This window comes from Pectinophora gossypiella, chromosome 29 (assembly GCF_024362695.1).
Source record: "Pectinophora gossypiella chromosome 29, ilPecGoss1.1, whole genome shotgun sequence".
Lineage (NCBI taxonomy): Eukaryota > Metazoa > Arthropoda > Insecta > Lepidoptera > Gelechiidae > Pectinophora > Pectinophora gossypiella.
Genome location: NC_065432.1, coordinates 3,357,846 through 3,382,902, shown reverse-complemented (window position 1 = coordinate 3,382,902; position 25,057 = coordinate 3,357,846). Strand labels below are relative to the sequence as shown.

At 40.0% G+C, this 25,057-nt stretch overlaps 4 protein-coding genes across 6 annotated transcripts in view; 3 read left to right on the top strand and 1 right to left on the bottom strand.

The window, feature by feature from the left end:
* The window catches only part of LOC126379364 (zinc finger X-chromosomal protein-like), a 142,325-nt gene that overhangs the window by 63,773 nt on the left and 53,495 nt on the right, over nt 1-25,057 (top strand). The window lies entirely within an intron of this gene.
* Nucleotides 288-6,791, top strand: LOC126379382 (uncharacterized). Of its 2 annotated transcripts, XM_050028113.1 has the most exons (5): nt 288-517; nt 2,256-3,437; nt 4,178-4,244; nt 4,810-5,115; nt 5,368-6,791. In XM_050028113.1, the coding sequence occupies exons 1-5, from the start codon at nt 419-421 to the stop codon at nt 6,417-6,419; spliced, it is 2,706 nt and encodes a 901-aa protein (XP_049884070.1). In that variant the 5' UTR covers nt 288-418; the 3' UTR covers nt 6,420-6,791. The 2 variants fall into 2 exon arrangements, with proteins under 2 accessions (XP_049884070.1, XP_049884069.1); XM_050028112.1 differs by having other exon boundaries at nt 292-517; nt 4,810-6,791.
* Nucleotides 7,931-23,452, bottom strand: LOC126379515 (60S ribosomal protein L4). The gene is made up of 11 exons (XM_050028301.1): nt 23,322-23,452; nt 20,475-20,655; nt 19,615-19,696; nt 17,955-18,118; nt 16,621-16,745; nt 15,652-15,750; nt 14,860-14,995; nt 11,790-11,925; nt 10,832-10,991; nt 9,161-9,232; nt 7,931-8,057 (listed from the first exon to the last, which is right to left on the bottom strand). Exons 1-11 carry the CDS (start codon nt 23,322-23,324, stop codon nt 7,953-7,955), a joined length of 1,263 nt encoding a protein of 420 aa, XP_049884258.1. The 5' UTR covers nt 23,325-23,452; the 3' UTR covers nt 7,931-7,952.
* LOC126379560 (uncharacterized) lies at nt 23,896-25,015 on the top strand. Its single transcript, XM_050028361.1, has 2 exons — nt 23,896-23,977; nt 24,047-25,015. Exon 2 carries the CDS (start codon nt 24,052-24,054, stop codon nt 24,988-24,990), a length of 939 nt encoding a protein of 312 aa, XP_049884318.1. The 5' UTR covers nt 23,896-23,977; nt 24,047-24,051; the 3' UTR covers nt 24,991-25,015.

The following is a 25,057-nucleotide window of genomic DNA, read 5'->3' as shown; positions in this document are numbered from 1 at the left end:
CCAATATAATATAAAATTTTATCCTCAATGTGGTTTAGTAACGATGCAAAGTCATAATATTATGTGATCCTTCGCTTATTTATTTAGGGGTTAGGTCCGATAATGCACATATCCGGTCACTTTCTCTACATATTACTTATTCAATTTCTGAACGCAACATTAAATAAAAAAACAAGCTTTCAAAATATAGTCCGACTTTATAAAATGTTTCAAATATTGTTCCTTATTGACGCTATTGTCATAGCATTAGAGTATAATTCAGTCTGTCAATAGTCACATAAACTACTTCCAAAATTTGTAGTATATGAATACCGCTATTTGTTTTGACATTTCGCCTTCGTTCGCCAATTTCTGTTTCGGTGATCCCGCTCTTTCTATGAATTAATCTTTCTAAAAAAATATTTAAACCGTCGTCGAAATGGCGGAAGCAGGGAAGAAGAGGAATAGAAAAAGTAAACTAGTGCCGCGAGATTTTACAAGATACGACAAAGTCACGTACCATTTTCCGGAATCGCAAGTGAGTTATAGACAATTCCTGTTGTTTGTTATTACCCGTCCAAATAAATAAACGTCTTTGCTTACTAGCGACGAGAAGTGTTTATTATATTGCACACGGTATAATCATCTGCATGCCTTGTTACATTTTGCGATAGATCGGGTACGATGTTAAATTAAAATATAGCGATGTCTTAGATCGCCCAGCCAATGTATATTACACTGCACGATACCGTCGTCTTGGGCCTGATGAAATAAAGTACAGTCGACTCTCGTTAATTCAAACTTGCGATAATTCGAACCTCTCTATAATTCAAAGTTATCACGAGTTCCCTACTAAATCTCTTTATATTACGAACTAAATCAATACATTTTCATACACTTGGTAATTCGAACGAAAAAAACATTGCTATTTAACAAAACGACGCGTTAATTCGAACTCATCAGCGTCCAACACTCGACAATTCAAAGTTTCAGAGAGAAGAGGCGGAAAGATTGTAAGTACATTTTGCAACAAGTTCAAACTTGTATCAAAATACACGAGAGTATGTACACGAAGGTACCTCTTAATTCTTGTCATTTTTATATTAATAAATAAAAATTAACCAATACTTAATAATTCGAAGTTTTATTTATTTTCTCTCACAAATTTCGAACCATTTGATATTTCAAACACTCGATAATTCGTAATATTTCAAGAGTCCCTCGAGTTTCGAATTAACGACAGTCGACTGTAATTAGGCATTAAATCCCAATACATGGGCTGTACTTACGTATATGGACTGTTAAACTCGCTGGTGAAAATTTTATGAGGGAAGGTCTGGGCGTAAGATGTAGCATCTGTGACACCCAGGGTAGTCACCTTCCCCCCTAATCCCCGGCACCCCTTAATTCAACAGTCCATATACATTTTACCGATGCAACTTATACTTACTTCACATGTGCATGACAGGTAGTGTTTTCTAACCTGATGGTCTAATGTTATGGGCTGGTTATCCAACCCATAACCAGCTAACATTGTGTCAACAGTGGCTGCAAGTTATCTTTGATCACTTGTGGCTCTGCCCACCCCATTAGGGATTATGAGCGTGAGTTTATGTATGTATGTGCATGTTATTGTCCGTATAACCCGCAACTCGGAGATCCACATACACGAAGAACTCGCAACAATTTCAGAAGGAATTTGACTAACCATCCAAACCTCTTAGCAACCATGCTGTTGGAAACCAGCAACAGGGTGAAGAGGCTCAAGAGAATGGATGTTCTTGGGCACTCATTTTTTTTATATATAAAATCAGTCCTTGGACTTTCAGCAGTTCTTTTGTACAGTATTAGATGTCTAATGATGATGTGTCAAAGATAAATTATGAAATTCTAATTACTAATTAAACACAGATCTAAAGATGACAAAAAATATATTTTTTTTTTCTATTTAACTTATATATAAATTTTAATAAAGAAAAATGTAAATGTAAATAATATGTGCGACATTTTGTCTCGTCTTTCTATGACATCTCAGGTCGCTTTTTCATACAAATTAAATAGTAATTTCATGTTTTGACGTATAGTAAAAAGTAACTCATTTGACTAGTTGGGTTGACATTGGCAGTAATGGTTGTCTGTACTCTATGACGACCGGTTGCCATACAACCATAAAGTTGAAGTTCATTAGTTGGAAACTACCCTTTTATAATCAGTTAGATAGTATTAGTTTGGGGGCCTTATAGCTTCTTGCTTACTTACTGATTTTCTTTTCGCAGAAAATTAAGTCTACAATAAAAAAATTGTTACCACGAATCAAGGATAAAATCAATGATCCCTTCTTAGATTCATCGATTGATTCTTCTGCCAACTTCTCCGTGCAAATAGCAGTGGAACCTTGCGAAGAATTCGTCGATGACAATCAGCTGATTTGGAAAGAGCTGGAAATTACAGAAGTCACTATAAGTGATGCAGCTCTCCGTTGTGAGACAGAGAAGATGATGGCCATTACAACAAGTAATGTAGATAAAGTTATAGAAATAGAAATACGGAACTATTGGGGCAAATACGTACAAGCAGTGGAAGAAGTATCGTTCTACCACGACAAACTGATCCAAGATGTACTCAAAAAATTGGGATACGGGATTGTGGAATCAATTCTAGCATACAAATGTTACATATGCAAGGTTGGCTGGTGGCATTTAGGCCCGTTCCGTGACCACATTAGACAACACAAAGACATTAATGTTGATATTAAAATGAATAATAATTTGTACTATATCGTTGCAAACAAACAAGATGTGAAAGCTGACAATGACTATGTAAAGATTGACGGTAAATGCCGGGTCTGCCTCAGGACCCATGACGAGCACTATACGCTCAATGCATTTAATAATTTTAGATGTAATAGATGTGACAATCACTTGTCTACGTGCAATAAGTTATTCGCACACGAAAATCTCTACCTGAGGTACACAAGTGTTGAAAACTATAAAGTGTCATGCATTTGTAAGATATGTGGCGTTGAATGTTTGACAAGTGCACGTTTTAGTGAACATATCCAATTAAGGCACACAGTCAGATCAGATAAGCCTATCATATTGAACGACTGGAAAACATGCTGTTACTGTCGAAGAAAGTATATAGACATTTACAGCCACGCTTGTCCACATAAAAAGGATAGGTTGAAGTGTGTGTTTTGCGGTAGAACGTTCCAGACAAACCAACAAGTGGTTGGCCATGTGATCTACAATTTGAAAAGAGACTGCAACTGTAAAGTCTGCGGGCAATATTTGAAAACCCAGTGCTTGGAACTGCAACATATGGTAACTCATAGCAAGAACTATGTTTTAGTTTGTAAATGTATTCGGTGCAAGATACATGTGCTTTGTGCTAATAAAAAAGCATTGGAGCATCATTCTACAAGGGTTCACAGAAGATGCACTGTGTATTATGAACAAGTAAGTAATATTTTATCATCCATTTTTAGGCCCGTTAGTTACCTTATCAAAAAAAAATTCAACAATATTATCCAAAATTGGCTTACTTAGTTAGCGATTTTTTGAAGCTGTATCGCTGAGGGAAAAACGTGGCCAGAAAACCTGACTTGTCACCGTTGACAAGGTTGTTCGTTGTTTTACTTCTCCGTAGAAGTAAGTTCACAGAGCCACTATCACATACAGCCTTTTTTATATTTTCTGGTTGACCTATTCTTTGCCTTAGGGATACGCCAAAGCACCTATGAGGCTGGGATTATCACCCAGGGTATTCATTAAGTATTATTAAGCCGTTGGTCCCGGTTACTACTTACTGATGTAAGTTAGTAGTCGTTACATGAGCCATGTCAGGGGCCCTTGGCGGCTCAATAGTAACCCTGACACCAGGGTTGATGGGGTTGGTAATCCACACGATAGAAGATTAAAAAAAAACACTAACATTTTACACCTGTATATAAAATACCCTTTGTCCAGGTTACAGTCCCTGTGACCCCTTCCATCCTGCAATGCCGTACCGATGGCTCCCATCTCCGCCTCTGCAACCGTTGAGGTCTTCACCCGTATCCTTGGGCAAGGGTTCTATGTTATACCCTGTAGGTGTAGGTCCCTATCCGAAGTCGGCGACCATCTCACTCGGGCAAGAAAAGCGCGGCAAGGAAAAAGAAAAGCTGAAAGTATACATTAATAATATTAAATAATTTCAGATTGTAGTTCCAGTTACCTGCTTCAGTTCAAAGAGGACGGGAACGCTGAACTGTGAAAACACGCTTCGTAAGTAGATATTTATTAACTGAACAGCTTATTAGCATGTTTGCCAGAATGGCATTAGGTTGCGAATGACGAACTTTCTAAGCTATGTTCCTCAAAAACAATAAAGATTTTCCTTCATAAATCGTATTGGATTCAAACTCATAAGTCGTATACCCGACCCAGGATACTGCGATGTAATAAATCACGTTTTCCGAGCTGAGCTATCCCGGTTTAAAAGTAAAAGTAACGACCTCCGTGGTCCAGTCGTTGAGCGTTGGGCTCACGATCCGGAGGCCCCGGGTTCGATTCCCGGTGGGGACATGTCTCAAAAAATACTAGTCCCTAGTTTGGTTAGGTCATTACTGGCTGATTACCAGATTGTCCGAAAGATGATCCGTGCTTCGTAAGACACGTTAAGCCGTTGGTCCCGGTTACAACTTATTAATGTAAGTAAGTAGTCGTTACATGAGCCATGTCCGGGACCTTTGGCGGGTCAATAATAACCCAAACACCAGAGTTGATGAGGTTGGTACTCCACCTCACAACCCGCACGATAGAAGTAGAAGTAATTATTATGATTTTACAGAGAAAATTGACAAGACTCCAGATGAACCAACCACGCCAGCTGACCTTACATCATTATTAGCAACAACACAGCACCTGAAACACGAAAACGATAATTCTGAGCAGGACGTTGCAAAAACAAAACAAAGAATTAAAGAAGAAAAATCTCATGAATATATAGAAGTTAAAAAAGAAAACAATGTAGAAAATACTTCTATCAAGTTGGAACACGAAATATGTTTGACCGAATTTGACAACAGCTCTGAACAAAATTTGGAACCAAAATGTACAACTTCAATGACCGTTGAAGAAGATTTGGCACCAGAACCTACACGTTTAATGAACAAAGTCATCATCCCAGTAAAAGTTTATTCTGGAAAGAGTATGAATGATGCTGATATACGCGATAGACAAAAAACAGAACTAAAAATAGAAGAAGAAATAGATTATGATGAAGAAAATCCTTCTATCGGGGCGGAACACGAAATATGTTTGACCGAATTTGACAACAGCTCTGAACAAGATTTGGAACCAAAATATACAACTTCAATGACCGTCGAAGAAGATTTGGCACCAGAACCTACACGTTTAATGAACAAAGTCATCATCCCAGTAAAAGTTTATTCTGGAAAGCGGATAAATGATGATGATTTACACGATAGACAAAAAACAGAACTAACAATAGAAGAAGAAATAGGTTATGATGTAGAAAATAGAAGTATCGAGGCGGAATTTGACAACGACAGCTCTGAACAAGATTTGGAACCAAAATGTGACACTCCACTAACGATTAATTCTAAAAAGCGGGAAAATGATGACAGAAGTAATACTAGAAAACCCAATAAACGGACATGCAATATTAGTGCCTTAGAAACTAAATGGACAAATTCTGACGTTTTGCAAAGTTCCTTAACAGACACAGCGGAAGTGTTAGTGTACAACATTGCAGATGATGGAAATGTACAATGGGAATACGTTATCGACAATGTAAACGATGAAGACGCAATCAGTTTGAAACCAGAAATAACGGATGAATTTAACGATGATAGTTATTTAAATGATGATCGTAATGATGGAATATATGACGTACAAGGCGAAACTGTAATCAAGAGTAAGAGTGATTTTTCACAAGACAAAGTCAGTCTGAAACAAATTGTTAACAATAGTTTAGATGAAGGAACCGCGTTGCATTACCAAGCTTACGAAGAAAAAACAGATGACAGAGATAATGATGAAGATAGTGATATAAAAGCAGACCATGAAGCGTGTATGGCTGAATTGACAAAAGTTTATAAACAATTTCAAGCATCAAAAAGCACTGGCAGAACTACAAAATCCAGTCTTTGTTCCAAAGAATTGATGATTAAACATGAACCGTTAGATTTAAGTAGCGATGATGTTGCTAATAAAGTGAATACTCTTAATTTCTCGATTGAAACTTCAAGACACAATTCTGCACCTGAAGAAGACGATCTAAAACCAAAAAACGAAAGCCCTTTTACAGCACTCGCGACAACCCATAGCGAATTTTACAGAATAAGCGTTCACGAAGAATTCTTGTGCAAGGAATCTCTTTATTTTAATGAAGATGGTGTAATGAATGACATCAGTAACAAAGGGGGATGCAGTTAATTCTGAAATTGAAACCAATCGTATCCGTCACTTCCTTAACGGAGATATCGTTAACGAAAAAGCAATTAAAGAACCAATCTAATTAAGTATAGAATGAATTTGGTGCCATAAAATGAATTGTTTATTCTCTGCCATAAACCCTCTGTGATTTGAGGAATGACTGTCTTGAAATGGGGTTAATAGTGATTTGATAAAGTCTTGGTATAAGAAAACCATGGATAAACCCTGACACCAGGGTTGATGAGGTTGGTATTCACCTCACAACCCACACAACAAGAAGACCATGGATAAAACTATTTTTTTTTTGTTGTATGTTATCATTCCAATAATAATCGTCTATTTTCTATGGAAATATAATGAAATTGGTAATATTTTCTTGGTATTTTTCTACAATATCTTCCCGTCTTACTCCTTTCGTCACTGTTAGTAGTCTGGAATATGAGTCAAATGGCGGGTGTATCGTAATGATACCAGGTAAAATGTATATCAAAATTTTCGGCAAATTTTCTGTGTACTTACAATCCCAATCCCTGATGGTGGCAGGATGGAAAATCTCACTTTATATTAACTCAAAATCATGAGCCGAATCACCTCCCTCAGTATTCGTTACGATATCACTTACATCCCGTACAAGTACGGTCACGAGCATTAATATGTATACATTTTGATACCAGGTCACATTAACTTTTTTTGACAAATTGAACTGTGAGTCTCACTAAATGTCAAATATGTTAGTGCGACAGTCCTAAAGTGGGTACATTATATTGCTCATGACTGTACCTACAGGTAGCCATACACATACAGTTTATAGAATTATTTTCGATTCCATACTTGACATCGACTCACAATCATGGTCTAAGACGAAGACCAGGTATGCTCCATCCTATGACAAGCCGCCATTGCTAGCCCTTTGATAACGTAAGTGTTACCATTAAATTGGTATCTCCAACATTCCAAGGACGTAAATTTATATTATTTATTATTGAAAAATTACTATTACTTGTCACTTGTATAAAGATCATTAAAACTCTTTTACTAAAAGTTTAAAATTTCCTTGTAAAGTAAATATAAAAACATTGGTCGTGGGTAATTTATTTTTTACGAAATGGCAACGCAGGGTGGTATGACGTCAGCTGGGCTAACCTTGAAATGTTAGCTGTCACTTTTGAGCATACCTGGTTTTCTTATACCATGGCCTGAATCGTCCCTCAGAAGCTTCTTTACGGTGTCTCTAACACCCTGAATAATGATTCAGGTACCTAATATTTTGTCTAAAATGTCTTCCATCCTTCAAACAATAATCATTTATAGCAACCTTAGTGCGAATCTTTCTCCTTTCGTCAGTTAGCAGCCCAGAACACCGCTAGCAGCGGTCATCTTTTTGTTCTAAAAGTTCTTTTTTACTTTAGAAGTCAACAACAAGCGTTCTAAATACTTTGGTTCTTTGAACAGTCGTTCAGAATTGGAGGAACATACTTCTTTCTTTATAAATCGCAAATAAAACTCTCGTGGTCAACTTATAAAGTTTATTATTTACTTCTTGGCCGCCGGCTTGGCTTTCTCTGCGGCCTTCTTCTTGGGCGGCGGTGGAGCCGTCTTCTTCGGTGCAGGCTTCTTCGGCTTTTTGCTCAGGGCAACCTGAAAAACAAATAATTACATTAGTTATATTCACCATCACAATTTTACATAGACACTGCAGGCTCCGAACGGAATGATGTTTATATTCTTCTTATCGTGTAGGGTGTCAGGGTTACTATTGGTCTGCCAAAGGCCCCTGACATGGCTCATGTAACAGCTACACACTTACATCACTAAGTAGTAACCGGGACCAACGGCTTTACGTGCCTTCCTAAGCACGGATCATCTTACTTTCGGCCAATCAGGTGAACAGCCTGCAATATCCTAACAATTGTGAAGCTGTTTCGTTCTAAATATCTTACAATATTTGTAGTAGTGACCTTGCACCCGTCCCCCCTACATAGAGGGTCCGGAACGCCATGTCCCTACAGCACTGTCGCACTAATCCGCAGTAACACTCAGCGGCATCAAGCACATGCTGAGTGTGGACATTTAGTGCATAGACTATTTGCTCCTAAGGCACAGCAACCTAATTATATCGAGGGCTTCGACCGATAGACACAGCGAATGCTATATAATAACATAAGCTCAAGACTATATCCCAATGGGGTAGTCAGAGGTGCATTCATCGCAAGATGAATGAAGTACCCACACCTCTCCGCGCGATGTTTCCATTCACCGCTGAGCACGTGATGGTCATGAATTCGAAAGACGATTTCGAAAATCATAGGTTTAGGTCCGTGCTGGTTTCGAACCTGCGCACTGACAGTGGTGCTAATTCCTGTACATACCATCTAATTTTATTTTAAGTTATTCCTGTCATTATCTTATCCGCTGCAAAAGAAAGGGACGGGTAATCGACAGACATAAAATTGGAACACACGTCAATTTTAGGCAGAAATCTAAAGCCGGGTTTCAAATTTTACATCGGCCAATAAACCGACAGAATTAAGTTGACAGCATACGTCAAACGGGTTGCACACCAGCGACGTACCAATTTGTTTCTCTCGGGTTATTCATTAACGCATTCGTTTTAAAATTAACACTTGTCAATCATCCGTCCCTTTCGTTTTCGGCGGATAAGAAAATGACGGGTATAACTTAAAATTAGTATGTGTCTGCAGGAATCTGGGCCATTGATTGATTATTTTATTTGTACCCACCTTGATAGCCTTACGCCTCTTTTCACGGAGCTTCTCTGCCTTGACTGCAGCGTCAGTCGCCGGCAGTTTGATCTGTCAAATATTGTTGCAATTAGAAATGTGAAAAACAAAAGTTAACTAGAACAAACATCGAGTGACTTCAGAATGTGTCAACGTGTGAGTAATCATGGTATTCATAACCCAATGCTCTGAAAGAGAATATCATCATAATATCACATACAAATGCTTTTTTTTTAATGCAGTACGGAGCCCAACGATAGCGAGTCGATGGTCCCGGACCTTACATTGATCAATCCGAGATGGCGCTGCTTCCAATTCTACTTAAAAATAAACTATAAATTGGGTCCCCTGTAACTGATCCGCAGGCTGAAAGAAATACGGCATTACATAATATAGGTTCACGTTTGACCACAATCTCATCTGATGATAAGTGACGATATACAGGGTGTTAGTGACATCGTAACGAATACTCAGAGGGATGATTCGGACCATGATTCTGAGTTAAAATCAAGTGAAATTTTCCGTCGCAAAATCCATGTTTTTTTTTTTAGTTTTTTAAAATTATTTTCAATTCTATACTTTTGCGATGACAAATTCCACTTGATATTAACTCAGAATAATCAGCTGAATCATCGCCCTCAGTATTCGTTACGATGTCACTTACACCCCGCACAAGTACATACTGTAGCCATACAAGTAGGTTTGGGTGTTAGTGACACCGTAACGAATACTGAGCGGGATGATTCAGACCATGATTCTGAGTTGATATCAAGTGGAATTTTTAGTCGGAAAATTCATGAAAATTTTTGTTTTCTTTTAAATTATTTTCTGTTCCATACTTTTGCGACGAAAAATTTCACTTGATATCATCTCAGAATCATGGTCTTAATCATCCCTCAAAGTTTTCGTTACGATGTTACTAACACCCTGTATATGGTCTAGGGTGGATCACAGTAGCATGGAGAATGCTACACCGACAAGAGCCTGGCTTTTAAATTAGTGATGTATATTATTTCAAGACCAAAAATCGATAGACGTAACCATGGTATAAGACCATGGTATGGTCAATCCTATGACAAGCCGCCATTGGTATGGTGCAATTGGTATGTACAACATTCCAAGAACGTAAATTTTATTATTGAAAATTAAGTGAATTGCTGACTAATGTATTTAACTACTTGTCACATATATAAGTCATTAAAACCGTAAGTAAATCTTTTACTAAAAGTTCAAAATATCCTTGCAAAGTAAATGTAAAAACATTGAAAGAAAGAAAATCATTCATTTTTGAAATAAGTAGATAGTACACAGAATAGAATAGTGAACAAAATAATGAATTAAACCTTATCCCTAAAAAGGGGCGTCAGCTCAGCAAGATGTTGTCACACTCCGACATTGAGGGAGTGCCACAACGCTTATTTTCAGCTGAGCCCCAAAACATACTAAAATATATAAAAAATAATTGGTTGTGGGTAATTTTTTACGAAATGGCAACCCAGGGCGGGGTGACGTCAGCTGAGCTAACCTTGAAATGTCAGCTGCCTAAGCCCAGCAGTGGGCGTCGTACGGCTGATGATGATGATGGACGTAACAATTGATAGTTCGGCATCAGTACCCGCGTTCCAGGGGGCAATTTTACCATAATATAAATTAAAAAAGAAAAGCACTTACACCACGCTTCTCGGCAAGCGCCAGCGCTTTCTGGTTGTTCCTCCTGTCCTGGTCAAGGACCGCCTTCCTCCTCAACACGGCTGAATACGGGTTCAGCCTCAGCATTGCCTTCGTGTTGGTCAGCGGGTTCAGCTTCCTTGTCGCACGCACCACGCGCTTGCTGCGGAAGAGAGAGATGGTTAGATCTTGGTAGAGTCTGAAAGGATCGGTAGATATTTATACGGGGTTGTCAGAATGTGTCAACGTGAGTAATCACTGGTTGTCATAACCCAATGCTCTGATATAGCGTATCATCATAGTGTGTTGATTTTTATTAGGTCTTCTATCGTGTGTCATGTGTGTGATTGAGAAAGGGAATGTTAGGTTGATTTGGACACGTAGAGCGGATGAAGGATAATAGAATTATCATTATCAGATGACCAACCTCATCAACCCTGGTGTCAGGGTTACTATTGGGCTGCCAAAGGCCCAAGACATGGCTCATCTAACTACTACTCACTTAACCAGTAAGTAGTAACCGCGACCAACGGCTTAACGTGCCTTCCGAAGCACAGATCATCTCACTTTCGGCTGATCGCAAAGTCCTAACCAAACCAGGTTCCAAAAAATGACCCGGGACCTCCGGATCGTGAACGTGAACAGCGTGCTTCGGAAGGCACGTTAACCCGTTGGTCGCGGTCACTACTTATGTAATTAAGTTGTTACATGAATTATGTCAGGCGCCTTTGGCGACTCAATAACCCTGACACCAGGGTTGATGAGGTTGATACAACTCGCAACCCACACTATAGATGTCTGTAGTACTCACTTGGGTGCGCTGACCACTTTTCGGATCTATTCGATTTGGTGAATGCTATATACGGCAAATCTACAAATAGTTACGTCAAAAAAGACTGCCGTATGACTCATATCGCGTATCATATCTGCCCAGCAGTGGAACATTTAGTGCAGTACTCACTTGGGCGCGCGGAGCACCTTGCGGATCTCATCAGCCTTCAGCAAGCGGCTGAGGTCAGTGTTGGCCATCTTGGGCTGCGGAAGGTTGAAGTTCTTCTTCTCCTTGGACGGGGTCTTCCAAGAGCCGAACAGGGCATCTGTGGAAGAGGTTATGGTTAAAATGGTTGCGAGATAGGAGCATCACAGGGTGGTGTTGTACGGGACACGTCCGAACATAACTTTATGCTGAGGCGGCGACCTATATTTAGGCGCCGCGCGATATTGTAAATTAGCTATAATTCATCATCATCATCATCAGCCGTACGACGCCCACTGCTGGGCATAGGCCTCCCCCAAGGATCTCCACGACGATCGGTCCTGCGCTGCCTGCAACCAGCGGCTTCCCGCGACCTTCACCAGATCGTCGGTCCACCTTGTAGCGGGCCTACCCACTGAGCTTCGTCCGACACGTGGTCGCCATTCCAGAACCTTTCCGCCCCATCGGCCATCGGTCCTCCTCGCTATGTGTCCTGCCCACTGCCACTTCAGCTTTGCAATTCTCCGAGCTATGTCGGTGACTTTAGTTTTCCTGCGGATCTCCTCATTTCTGATTCGATCGAGCAGGGAAATACCGAGCATAGCTCTCTCCATTGCCCGCTGAGCAACACCGAGCCTCCTCACGAGACCCATAGTAAGCGGCCACGTCTGTTGAGGTCATGTTAGGGGGGGCTAATAGCTATAATTAGTGTGCAATAAAACTTCATAGTGACAATACGTTTGTTTACTTTCTCAACTTTAACTTTATGTGCACTCGACAACGAACTTCAACTTAACCAACTTTACGATATATGGGCTATAAACTGTGGCTCATACAGGTGTTTTAGCTTGATAGCTCTAGTCTGAATTAACAAATGGTCAAATGATCCGTGGGAATGTTCCTATTGTAAAAACTCTAGAAATCAGAATCATTCTTCTTATCGTGTCGATGCCAAACTAAACAGTATCGGCCCAAAACTTGGCAACAAGTATGGCGCTATCTGCAGCGCTCATCAACGTAATTATCATGGATAAACTTGTTGAAGGTCAATGTAACATTTTTGAATTTACGTCATATCGCAAGGTGTTATGGCTGAGGAGAAGAAATGACAAGAAACTGCACCAGCAACACATCGTTTTCTTTAACAGAACTCAGAATCATGGTCTGAATCAGAGATATGATTTGATATCCATAATATCAAATTTCGGATACGGATTTAAGAATGATTATTATACCAGATACGGTTACGGATACGGATAATAAAATTATTTCGGATTATCCGTTAGTTTCGGATAAATTCGGTTACGGATTATATTTTTATATAATTTCAAAAGTAAACATTTCGAAAGTAAAATACAAAGAGGTGATAAAGTGGTTTTATTTATAACGACAATAGTTATAATGACAAGTTATATTATGTTACGACGATAAAAGAAAAAAAGAATGCGCGCGGCTTGTGAGTCGGCACTGGCAGCGGCCAGCCGATCGAAACAACTTGTCATAACCTGTCTCAATTAGACTCCGCCCCTATCCGATATCCGAAACATTTATTTCGGATTCGGTTACGTAGCACCCTAACATCCCCAGTCTGAATCATCACCCTCAGTATCCATTACGGTGTCACTAACATAACATAAACAGCCTATATACGTCCCACTGCTGGGCACAGGCCTCCCCTCAATCAACCGGAGGGGGAATGGAGCATACTCCACCACGCTGCTCCACTGCGGGTTGGTCACTAACACCCTTGAATTTGAATTGAATTTGAATAAAATCAACTGTACTCCTCATGTCGACACACCAGCAGACGCGTGGTCCGCGCTGATGTTTCCTTTGGGACTGTATTGATTTACCCCACACATTTCGTAACCCGGACCGTATAACACAGAACGGGTAAGGCTTATTGGGGATATAAATAACATAAACTCAGATCGGATACGGTATAGAATTATGTTGCTACCTATATTAATAATAATGGGTGGAAGATGTGTTGTATCTGAGTGTAATAACAAGGGTCGTCATTTATACCCAAAAACAAAGAAGATGCATATGTCTGTCATCCATGAAAAGAGAAGGTTAAACGAAGGCAACTATGTAGAATAGAATAGAATAACTTTATTCCCAAAACCGTGAAGGTTACAAAAGCATTTACATAAATTAAGTTTAACAATTTGTGACTAGTAGCTAACACTGCCCAGGGAAATGGGACTGACTCAGCATATTGTTGCTAAGAGTGTGGTACGAATGCCCACTCTCACCAACACTGATATTCTGCCAGTACCCATATTACGCTTATAATTAGTAATAAATGAATTGAACGTGCCAACAAAAAACCGTGCCGTGAATTGTTTAAACGGAAAAAAATATATAACAACAAAACAAAAAACAAAGGTAAGGTTAACAAAGTACTAAATGAAAATCTGTAGTATGCCAAGGGGTTAAATCATAATTGATAGTATAAATAAAAATATATAAGCAAATAGAATAGATTATTATATTGGTATGTAAATTGATAGGTGTATGTATGTATATGTGCAGAGTTCAGTCACCCCATACTTTTTTGAATATTAAGAAGATGATGTACAGCGCCAGCTATATTTTGTATGGAAACCTTGCCTGGAAAGTCGCTCATTGGAGTCAGAGGTACATCCATCGCAAGATGAACTAAGTACCCAAGCCTCACCGAGCTTCCTGTTAGACCAAGTTGGGTGGTGAGCCTAATGTGCCTTCCGAAGCACGGCTCATCTTACTTTCGGACATTCAGGTGATCAACATTACAGGCTGATCAAACTAGGGATCACAAAGTTGTTGGCGTCAGACCTGGCAACCCCCATTGCCTAGGTATTGTTGATTGTATGGCGCATAGCAACGGGGGTGTAAAGTAAGGATTTTTACATTATTATAATTTTGTACTGAGTTGGTCATCTTTGATCGCGCTCGCTAATACAAAGTAATTTTCGTCGTATGTCCCCACTGGGATTCGAAGCCGGGACCTCCGTATCGTGAGCCACTGGACCACGGAGGTCGATACTAGGTGTGCTTGAAGGTTACGTACCGAGGCGGTCGAAGGCTGACTGGGTCCAGATGACGAAGCGGCCGAGGTGACCGCCGGGCGCCAGCTTCAGGAGGTTTAGCTTGTCCACGTTCAGCAGCTCCACGCCGGGGATGTTGCGGAACGCGCGGGTCAGACCCTGGGAACCAGAGGCTTATCACACATACTGCATATCGCTAATATCATCATCATCTCCCTAGTACATTATATCAATCAATAACGACGAAGCGGTGGTTAGCGGTGAAGGAAAACATCATCAACATCAACTTAACCTGAAGATTTGACAGGTCCAGTTTTTTACAGAAGCGACTGCTCGTCTGACTTTTCAACCCGCGAGGGGAAAACCAGCCCAATACAGGTTAGGTCACATATACAAAAATGGGTTTTTCGAGAATGTGGGTTTCCTCACGATGTTTTCATTCACCGCTGAGCACGTGACAAATCATTTATGATCCAAACATGAATTGGAAAAATAATTTGACAATCATTGGTTTGTGGCGGACCCAACTAGTTAGCTAGCTAGTTCCGCCCACATGCAACAGATGGCGCCACATTCAATAATGCAGTCGTGAAACGCGCTATCGAAGTTTACACAGCGAGACGCATATATACAACTTCCAACATGACACCGTTGGATCGTCGATCCCTAGTCACACTACCAACTTGTGGTTAGCGGGGTACTATGCTCTGTTCGGTACCCCGAAAACATTCTTTGGCGGCAGCACAACCTCGCCGCCAAAGGTTTATAGAGTTGGCTTCAGTTGTGTATGACTGTTCTTCAAATAAATAAGTTACCTGGTCCTTGTGGTAGACGATGAGCGGTCCCTTGCGCTGGATGCGGCGGCGATTGCGCATCTTGCCCTTACCGGCGCGCAGGCGCTGCGACTTGTATACCTACACAAACATATGTTGGATCAGGATACGTCCCGACTTCACAAATGCTGCGGGCGTCAAGTCCCGTCCGAGTCAGAATACAGGGTGTTAGTGACATCATAACGAAAACTTTGAGGGATGATTCAGACTATGATTCAGATTTGATATCAAGTGGAATTTTCCGTCGAAAAAGTATAGAAAGAAAGAAACATTACTTCCAGACACCACAGACAGACAGGTACATTACATTCAACACAGGACAGAAACCACACGGGAATCAATACACAGAAAAAAAGAAAACCAAGATCAAAAATCATTAACAAAAAAAAAAGAAGAAAATCAAACCAAAATCATAAAAAAATGGAAGTGAAATTAAAAAAAAAAAAAACAAATTTTTTCATGAATTCTCCGACAGGAATTTTTTCATGGATTCTCCACTTGATATCAACTCAGAATCAAAGTCTGAATCATCCCCCTCAGTATTCGTTACGATGTCACTAACATCCTGTACAGTCATGAGCAATATCATGTACCCACTTTAGAACCCTGTTGCACTATCAAATTTGACATTTAATGAGACTTACTGTTTAATTTGTCAAAAAAGTTAATGTGACATGGTTTCAAAGTGTACACATATAGTACTTGTGACCGTATGAAGTATATTACTTATTCTATGGCGAAAGAGCAAGCGAGACAGATAGTCCGCGCTCTCCCTTACTCTTTAACAGCTCACGGCAATTTAGACTAAAGTGAGACTCAGAGGGGGTGAAGTCGGCGCCTGAAACGAATCAGTGCGGGGTGGAGTCTGGAGTCTGTACACTTACGTAGTATTTCCACACATAAGGCTGGACTGATTTGGATGAAACTTTGCACATAAACCAAAATTATTACCTTGAGTACGTCAGACCAGGCCTTGATGCGGCGGAGGAAGATCACAGCCTGCTTGGTCTTGTTGATTTCCTGGACCTTGTCAGCCACCACCAGGGGCAGTTCCGGGACCTTCTCGATTATGTGACCTGGTATCGACAGAAGTGGATTTTAGCAATACAATTTTGTCACGGTATCCAGATAAATGGATTTGAATTTCTTTTTTGCCTGGTTTCTGGGGAAATGGATTTTGCAAGTTGTTTTATGTATATCCGAGGAAGTGGATTTAGTGTTTTGTGGTGAGTTTGTGGTAATGGATTTAGTAGTTATTTTGTGGCCTGGTATCCTGAGAAATGGATTTAACAACGATTTTGTGACAAACCCCAATGGCACGGTGCCTTGAGTAGGATCATTTACTTTTATTTATTTTATTACATACAGGTATAAAACCACTCCGGTAATCCCTAATGAGTGGCCAGGGCCATAAGTGAATATATATTTTTTTTCATTAGTCGCGTCGCGCGCGATATACAGGCCTCATGCAGCCGTAAATTCGTAATAATATCAATGTGCTCCTCATGTCGACACACAGCCAGTACAATAACCAACCGTGTTTCCTAAGGGAGCAGTTTACTATCCCCCGTATTGTACCTAGAGGACCATAGAGGCGCAACCAGGAAGAGTTTGGGGTTAGAAAAAAAATAGTACATCCTACCCAGTTTTCTATCAAACAAAATTGTTGCATGTGGCACACATAAGCTCAGACTATACCCCAAATGGGTACATCCATCGCTAGATGAACTAAGTACCCACACCTCACCGAGCTTTCTGTTAGACCAACGTGATAGGTGGTGAGCCGTATCGCCGTCTATAATGGTCGAGCCAACTGTGTTAGTGAAAACTGAACTGAAAATAGTTTTTTATCAAAATGGGTGGAAAAAGCATGTGCTCAATGGGCTCATAGGACTATGAGGTAAAGGTTTTATACAGAAGCGACTGCCTGTCTGACCTTACAACCCGCGAAGGGAAAACTAGCCCAATACAGGTTAGGTCACATACCTCCGAAAATGCATTTCTCGGGAATGTGGGATTTCCCACGATGTTTTCCTTCACCGCTGACATACATAAACTCACGCCCGTAATCCCTAATGGGTTGGGCAGAGCCACAAGTAATCAAAGACAACTTGCAGCCACTGTTGATACGATTTCGTATGCTGGATTTGATGAACCTTATGGTGGCCACCGCTGAGCACATACATAATCATTTATGATCATAAATTCCAAACTTAATTCGACAATCATTGGTTTATGATGGTGGCACAAATCGTAAAAATAATTTAAAAAAGGGATATATTTACCGCGAGCCTGCACGAGGGCCGGGACGCCGGCGGCGGCGACTGCAGCAGCGACGGCGGCGCGGCGCTGGCGTAGGTTGACGCGGCGATGCCAGCGGCGCCACGGCTTGGTCGGCGCGAACATACGACCACCACGACACATGTTGCCGAAGGCACCCTGGCCGGATCTAGACGGGGAAATCATAATATAACACCTCTACTTCTAAAAATAAAATTTCTACCCTTAATAGCACCTATTAACCTTTGTACAGTCATGAGCAATATAATGTACCCTCTTTAGGACTCTGTCGCACTAACATATTTGACATTTAGTGAGACTTACAGTTCAATTTGTCAAAAAAGTTAATGTGACATGGTACCAAAGTGTATACATATTAATGCTCGTGACCATACCTATATTTTTGTCACTATTTATGTATTAATGTATACAAAAAAGAGTAATGAGCACTGACATTCTATGAACACATAGACTAAGTGCGCGTTCCCACTATGTCGTAACGATTAATTTATCGTTTGGCGACATAGATTTATTACTACCGTAGATTGAACATCAGCGCTTAAAAAGTGGGACGCAAAGTTACTGTTAATTTAGCGATGTTGACAGTACTTTACGTCAGTGCGCGATTAGGCACTGAACTGGCAACACGTGAAGTGCGTGGTAAAACTCAAAGCGATAAATGAAGGATGGAACATAAAAGAATATTAATAATTCACTATGTAGTGATATAATATTTAAATGTATTCTCGTCAGTCGAAGCGTATGCCGAATGACGGCAACGTTCGAGCTGTAAGAAACGTTATTGTGCCCTGCCGTAGTGGACCCACTTCGCAGACTGACGAAGCAAGTAAGGTAACAGGGCTTCTTTGGCGTCTTTACCCAAGTTAGGAGTGCAACTGTCGTGGCCAGATCTTTTTTTTTTTTATCTGCCATCAGTCGCTAGAGTAAGTACATTCACACGTTTCAGTCTTTTTATGTCCCAAGAGGATAGGAGGGAGTTGGCTAAAGGATTAGGATGGTGGACCAAGTGTTCCTTGTGTACTGCTTTACGCTGCTGTGCTTCTTCAGCGACAGTAGGCATTTCTAGGTAGCTGTGCAATTCATCCATTCTGGTGAACCAGGGTGAATTGCAAATTGTTTTAAATATGTTATTTTGTACACGTTGGATGCGTTGAATGTTGCTTTTGCTAGCAGTTGACCAAATTTCTATACCGTACAACCAGATAGGTGGCCAGATCTTAAAATTGATCATTTCACGATAAAAAATTATCCACCGGTAGTGGCGCTGGTGTCGATTATATTTAAAACTTGATTGATATTGATGAATCAATGTAGTTGTACAATTTTCCATATTGAATAGGTACATAATTTTGAACCCGTTAAGCCGTTGGTCCCGGCTGCATTAGTAGTCGTTAATAACCACCAATCCGCACTGGGCCCGCGTGGTGGTTTAAGGCCCGATCTCCCTATCCATCCATAGGGAAGGCCCGTGCCCCAGCAGTGGGGACGTTAATAGGCTGGTGATGATAATTTTGAACCTAAGACTGACTAACAACATGACTTATTTGGGTTCACATATTAGCACCATTCGACAAAATGACAATTATATCGTCAGAATCGTAAAAAATAATAATTTAGGTAAATAAGAGCATATAAGCCACATACCTGTGGGTACCACCACCTCGTACACGAGGGATACGGGCTACGGCGCGACCGGTGCCCCAGGACTCTGCACTGGTCTGGTGGCCTGCGGGGAAACCCTGGTGTTAGACACTAGCATACTATCATAGAATAATGGCAACTCTGAATAGGCATCTTCTGGGTAAGCTCGTTCCACAGTCGACCTCTTTCTTCTCCTTGTGTTAGAATGAAGTCAATTCTCTGCTCCCCACCAGCAACTGAGCTAGGTTTACCTTTTTTCCTTGCCTTCTTTTCGAGGCCTTGAGATCTCACTTTTAATTTCTATATGATATTTGTAGTAGTGACCTTGCACCCGTCCCCCCTACATAGAGGGTCCGGAACGCCATGTCCCTACAGCACTGTCGCACTAATCCGCAGTAACACTCAGCGGCATCAAGCACATGCTGAGTGTGGACATTTAGTGCGTAGATTATTTGCTCCTAAGGCACAGCAACCCAATTGTATCGAGGGCTTCGACCGATAGACACAGCAAATGCTATATAATCACATAAGTTCACGACTATATCCCAAAGGGGCTGTCAGTGCATTCATCGCAAGATGAATGAAGTACTCACGCCTAACTGCGCGATGTTTACCTTCACCGCTGAGCACGTGTTGATCATAAATGATCCAAACAAGGATTTGGAATACGATTTCGAAAATTATAGGTTTAGGCCTGTGCTGGATTCGAACCTGCGCACTTAGTGATTATTTATCCCAATGGGATAGTCAGAGGAACATCCAAAGCAAAGATGAGCCGTCTACAATGGTTAAGGCAACTGTGTTAGTGAAAACTGCACTATATTTTTTATAAATTGAAAATAAATAAATAGTTCTCAACATACCAGCCTCCTTGCTAACACAGTAGGGCTGGCGAGCATTCTTGGCCATAGAAACGTGGACATCGTTGACGAGGTCCGGCCTGATGGGTGCCTTGAACACGAATGGCAGCGGCAGCGAAGCCCCCGTTACCAGCTCGCTCTTCTCCGAGTACACCGACACGAGCGGTCGGGCTACTGATAGACTCTGGAAATAGAATAATGTGTTTAGGTCTTGGCATTTTCTACATAATAAGCTGGTTTCCAACTGGTCAAATCAGGTGGTTAAAAAGGCCATTTGCGCATATAAAAGTGCGCGATGCAAACAAATGCCAAATAGCAATATTGCTATTTTAGATGAATAGAAGAATAGAATAGAATAATTTTATTTGCTTGGATACATGGTTGTCATGGTTGTATGAATTGCTTCGATGTGGCCTTTTTAACCCCCAAGTTACTTTTTACTAAAGGTCAAAACATGAAGTGAAATACAAATCGTATGAAAAAAAAAACGTGACAAAATGTCGAACTTATTACGTTTTTCTTGATTAAAATTCATAAATAAGTTAAATAGAAAAAAGAAAATCTTTTTCGCCAGTTTTAGACTAAGAATTAAGAGACTTTTTGTAATTATCTCTTTTTATTTTGGTGCAATAAAGTGTATTTATATTGTATTGTTTTAGATGTGTCTTTATTTAGTAATCAGAATTTCATAATTTATCTTGAACCTAGTACAGACCCAATTATGGTTTCAAGGCTTCGGCAAATGAAGCAGTAGCAAGTTGTAGGTGCTGCATGGTGCAAGTTGTAACACAAGAAATTGTATGAAGTGACACATGAAATTTAATAGCAGCAGAGGCGCGGCGCGGCAGCAGTTGAAGCGCAGGCCTGCTTTATTTATTGCAAAGTCACAATCATTGAATTAGTGCATTAAAACGAATGTTTATATGATTTCAAAGGCAAATACCAAATATACAATGTTGTGGGAGAATAATATACAAGAATCCAATATGACAACTGAATGTGGTAGTAACACCAACCTTTCTAACGTAACTTTTTTGTAGATCTATTCTATACAATGATAACTATGTTACTCTATGGTTTGATTTTTTGAAAATGAAATTTCGTAGTTACTCTGAATATGGCTTTTCGGCGGGAAACAGGAACGGGACAGTTGCTTTCTTCATTGAGTAATCTAAATAATTAATACGAAGTGGTGTTTTGTGGTTAATGATCGCATTAAGTTAGTCGGAAGACATTCGCGAGTGTTATTATATTGGAGTATTCAATAAACAAAGTGTATCTGCCTATTATCGCTTCGTGCCGGGAAGCCGCTTCATAACTCAAAAGTTTATGCGGACTTTTGAGTTAATTCGTTTGGGGTTCGGAGTAGGAGTCTACTCCGAGGGTGGGGGCTTAGGTTTCATCATCATCACCTTTCATCATTTCATTAATCATCAAGAAAAAAAATACGTCAGACATGGCTGTATGGGCATAGTTCCCTTTGCCTTACCCTTCGGGGAAAACCAAAACAAAAAAAAAAATTACTCTGAATATTCTTGTTGACAAAGTTATTAGAATATTCTTGTTTTGATCTGGAAAATTTACTTGTGCAAACTGAATCCTGGTTAACCTTCATACTTTATAAAACATACGCCTTTAAGACTAACCTGCTCCTACTTGCTTTAGGCACCGAAGCCTTTAATAAACACTATCATTTGTGATTTTTTACTCATTCTAAACAATGGCACCCTAGATCCCATAAGAGAAACAGGAGTAGGCAATCTAAAAGGTGGGCCGATGCAATAATTTCAATGGCCGGAAACACTAAGACCTGGACCAGATTAGTGCACAACAAAGAAGAATGGGGGAGACCTTTGCCCGAAGGCACACAGATTTGGTTGTTAGGTTACGAAAAACTTTAAAATGTAACTTTTATTTCTAATATAATATTAATGAATTCAATGTAAATATGAATTAATATCAATGTGCTCGTCATGTCGACACACAGCCAGTACAATAACCAACCGTGTTTCCTAAGGGAGCAGTTTACTATCCCCCGTGTTGTACCTAGAGGACCATAGAGGCGCAACCAGGAAGAGTTTGGGGTTAGAAACAGTACATCCTACCCACTTTTCTAATAAACAAAATGTTATAAGTATTCAAGATGAAAAATCCACTACAATATAGACAAATTAAAGTCTGGCAGAAATCAGACATGATATTACTAATAAAAAATGTAACGAGTTTCCTCGTAGGGTTAAAATAGTAACATAGGGTGAACAGAGTCCCTAATTCACAAGTTGAATTTCTGGTGGAAATTTGTAGTCAAACCTCCCAACGATAAAACAAGCATCGATTCCGTCACTTGCAACCATGTTTCTCGAAAGTGTGATGAAGTGGCCATAGGTTAGACACCGGAAATTCGGCAAATGCTCCATACATAACCTCAAATTGTCCCACACATTTATCACAACAAACCACATTTCTAAAGGGAAATCTTCACAATTCCGGGAACGTGGACACTGGATGGAGCATTTTTCAACTGTATCACGCCAAAATTAGTGAAATAAACACAATTTTCAAGGGCGAGACAACAACGCTGACATGCATGCTAACCTTTCAAAAACCTTTTATGCGTCGTGCTTACTCGTGAAAAGTTATGAATAACGAAGAAAACACTCTCTCACCCATGTAAAACTACAATAACTCACTATTCATCTCCAGATTGTTATTATTTCAACGAAATAAAGGCAAACACGTGGGATTCTACACCGAATTATCTCCGAACCAATATTGCACTTTCACTCAGTTTTAACACATCACGACATATATTCCTGATGATTTTAGCACGTTCATTAACCATTTACTTACCATTTCGCTAATTTAGCGAATATTATCCTCCAAAAAACACTACTAGCGGTGGTAAAGACCATCCGCCATGCCACGGAGGAGTAAAAAGACCGGAAATAGAAGTGGAAAATTGTGACAGCTGCTAAGGGCAGTTGCCAGGTGAAAATAATAACGCGTGGCGCGTTTTTTGAAAATAAGAACGTTAAAATGAGAATTAAGACTTTAATAAATTAATAATTGAACCAAATTTAAGAAATTTTTTCATTTTTTACAATAGTTTCGAGATTTGAGTAATTTACTTATGAGACTACATAACTTTACTGATTTTTTATTGAACACAGAACCCTTATTTGACCATAGTCACATTTTGTGTTTCGTTTACTACGTAAATGTAAAGACTAAGGCATCACATCATACAGCCATGTTTAAAGTTCTAAGAAATATTTAGTCGTAGACAAATTTTACATTTTCTACCAAAAAGATGCAAATGGCTTATTTCTATCCAGCCAAAAAATCAAACTTGACGAAATGTCTTGTTAATGGATTGCTCGACTTACCCTTCAACATGTTTTGATCATAAACAGAGAATATTTATCTCATTTTATGTTGTTTGTTTATATTTATTATCAATAATATTAATGAAAAACTAATGTGATTAGTGTGAAGTATCAATAAAGGTATAATGAAATGTGTTTCATTACGAAATAACTTGTAGATTACATATCACAGAATTATGTATTTTACAGGAGATATGGAAGATGAAGTAGATAAATCGCAACAATGCAGCAATAGCAAACTTTCTGTTAACATCCAGGACACGCAATCTCAAGATCAAGATAATAAAACTGAGGATTCAGAAATGTTGAAGGAAATAGCGATACAGTCGGTAGATTTAAACGTTGCCACTTGTAGCACGGAACAATCCAGATCTTTAAATTCGTGTCCTATACCTGGTGTTTCCTCTCGATTGCCACTTATCGTCATAAGCAGCCCCACAGAAAGTCGAGCCCCCATCACTGCACAATCTTTACGAACCTACTCCAGTCTATCATCATTCATTTCCCCGTTATCGCTAATATCGGGCACATCGAATCAACCTAAATCACTTTTTATACAAGCCCTTACTAAATTAACAGAGAGTTCGGTGAGTATAGCTGTTGTTAACCAAGTGACAAAAATGGTGGAGCTGTCAGGAGCTGCTGGCAAAGTTATAGCGAATTATAAATCACCAGAATTGAGTCCTCCAGATTCGTTAACGAGCGCGCCACCATCTTACTCTTTCGTGCTGCGCCAAACGGCTGCGCATCGTCGTCCGAGACTTATGGGAACTTTCATACCTTCCCCGTCTTTCGTCCAGCATACTCCTCCGCCAAATTATGCAGCAGCCTTCGACATTTACGTGGACAATCCTGTACATCCGCAACCCCAAAGGGTATACAGCTTTGGCTTTACTTCTATGCCGGTAGTTTGCCCTGAATGCGGGTACGCGGGCCTGACAGCTGTTACCAGTAAAATAACCATCTGTACACATATATGCGCATTGATCTTATGCCTTTTCTGTTGCTGGATTTGTGCCCCTTTGCCATATTTAATGAGGTCTTGTAAAGACGTGTACCATTATTGTCGGAATTGCAGAAACTATTTAGGTATGTACAGTCCTTCTAACCCAGAGAGTACGTTTCCCGCGTGAGTGAGATAATGGTACCTACGATGTAGTGGGTCCTGAAATAAAATGACCATTTTTTCCAAAACTTGTT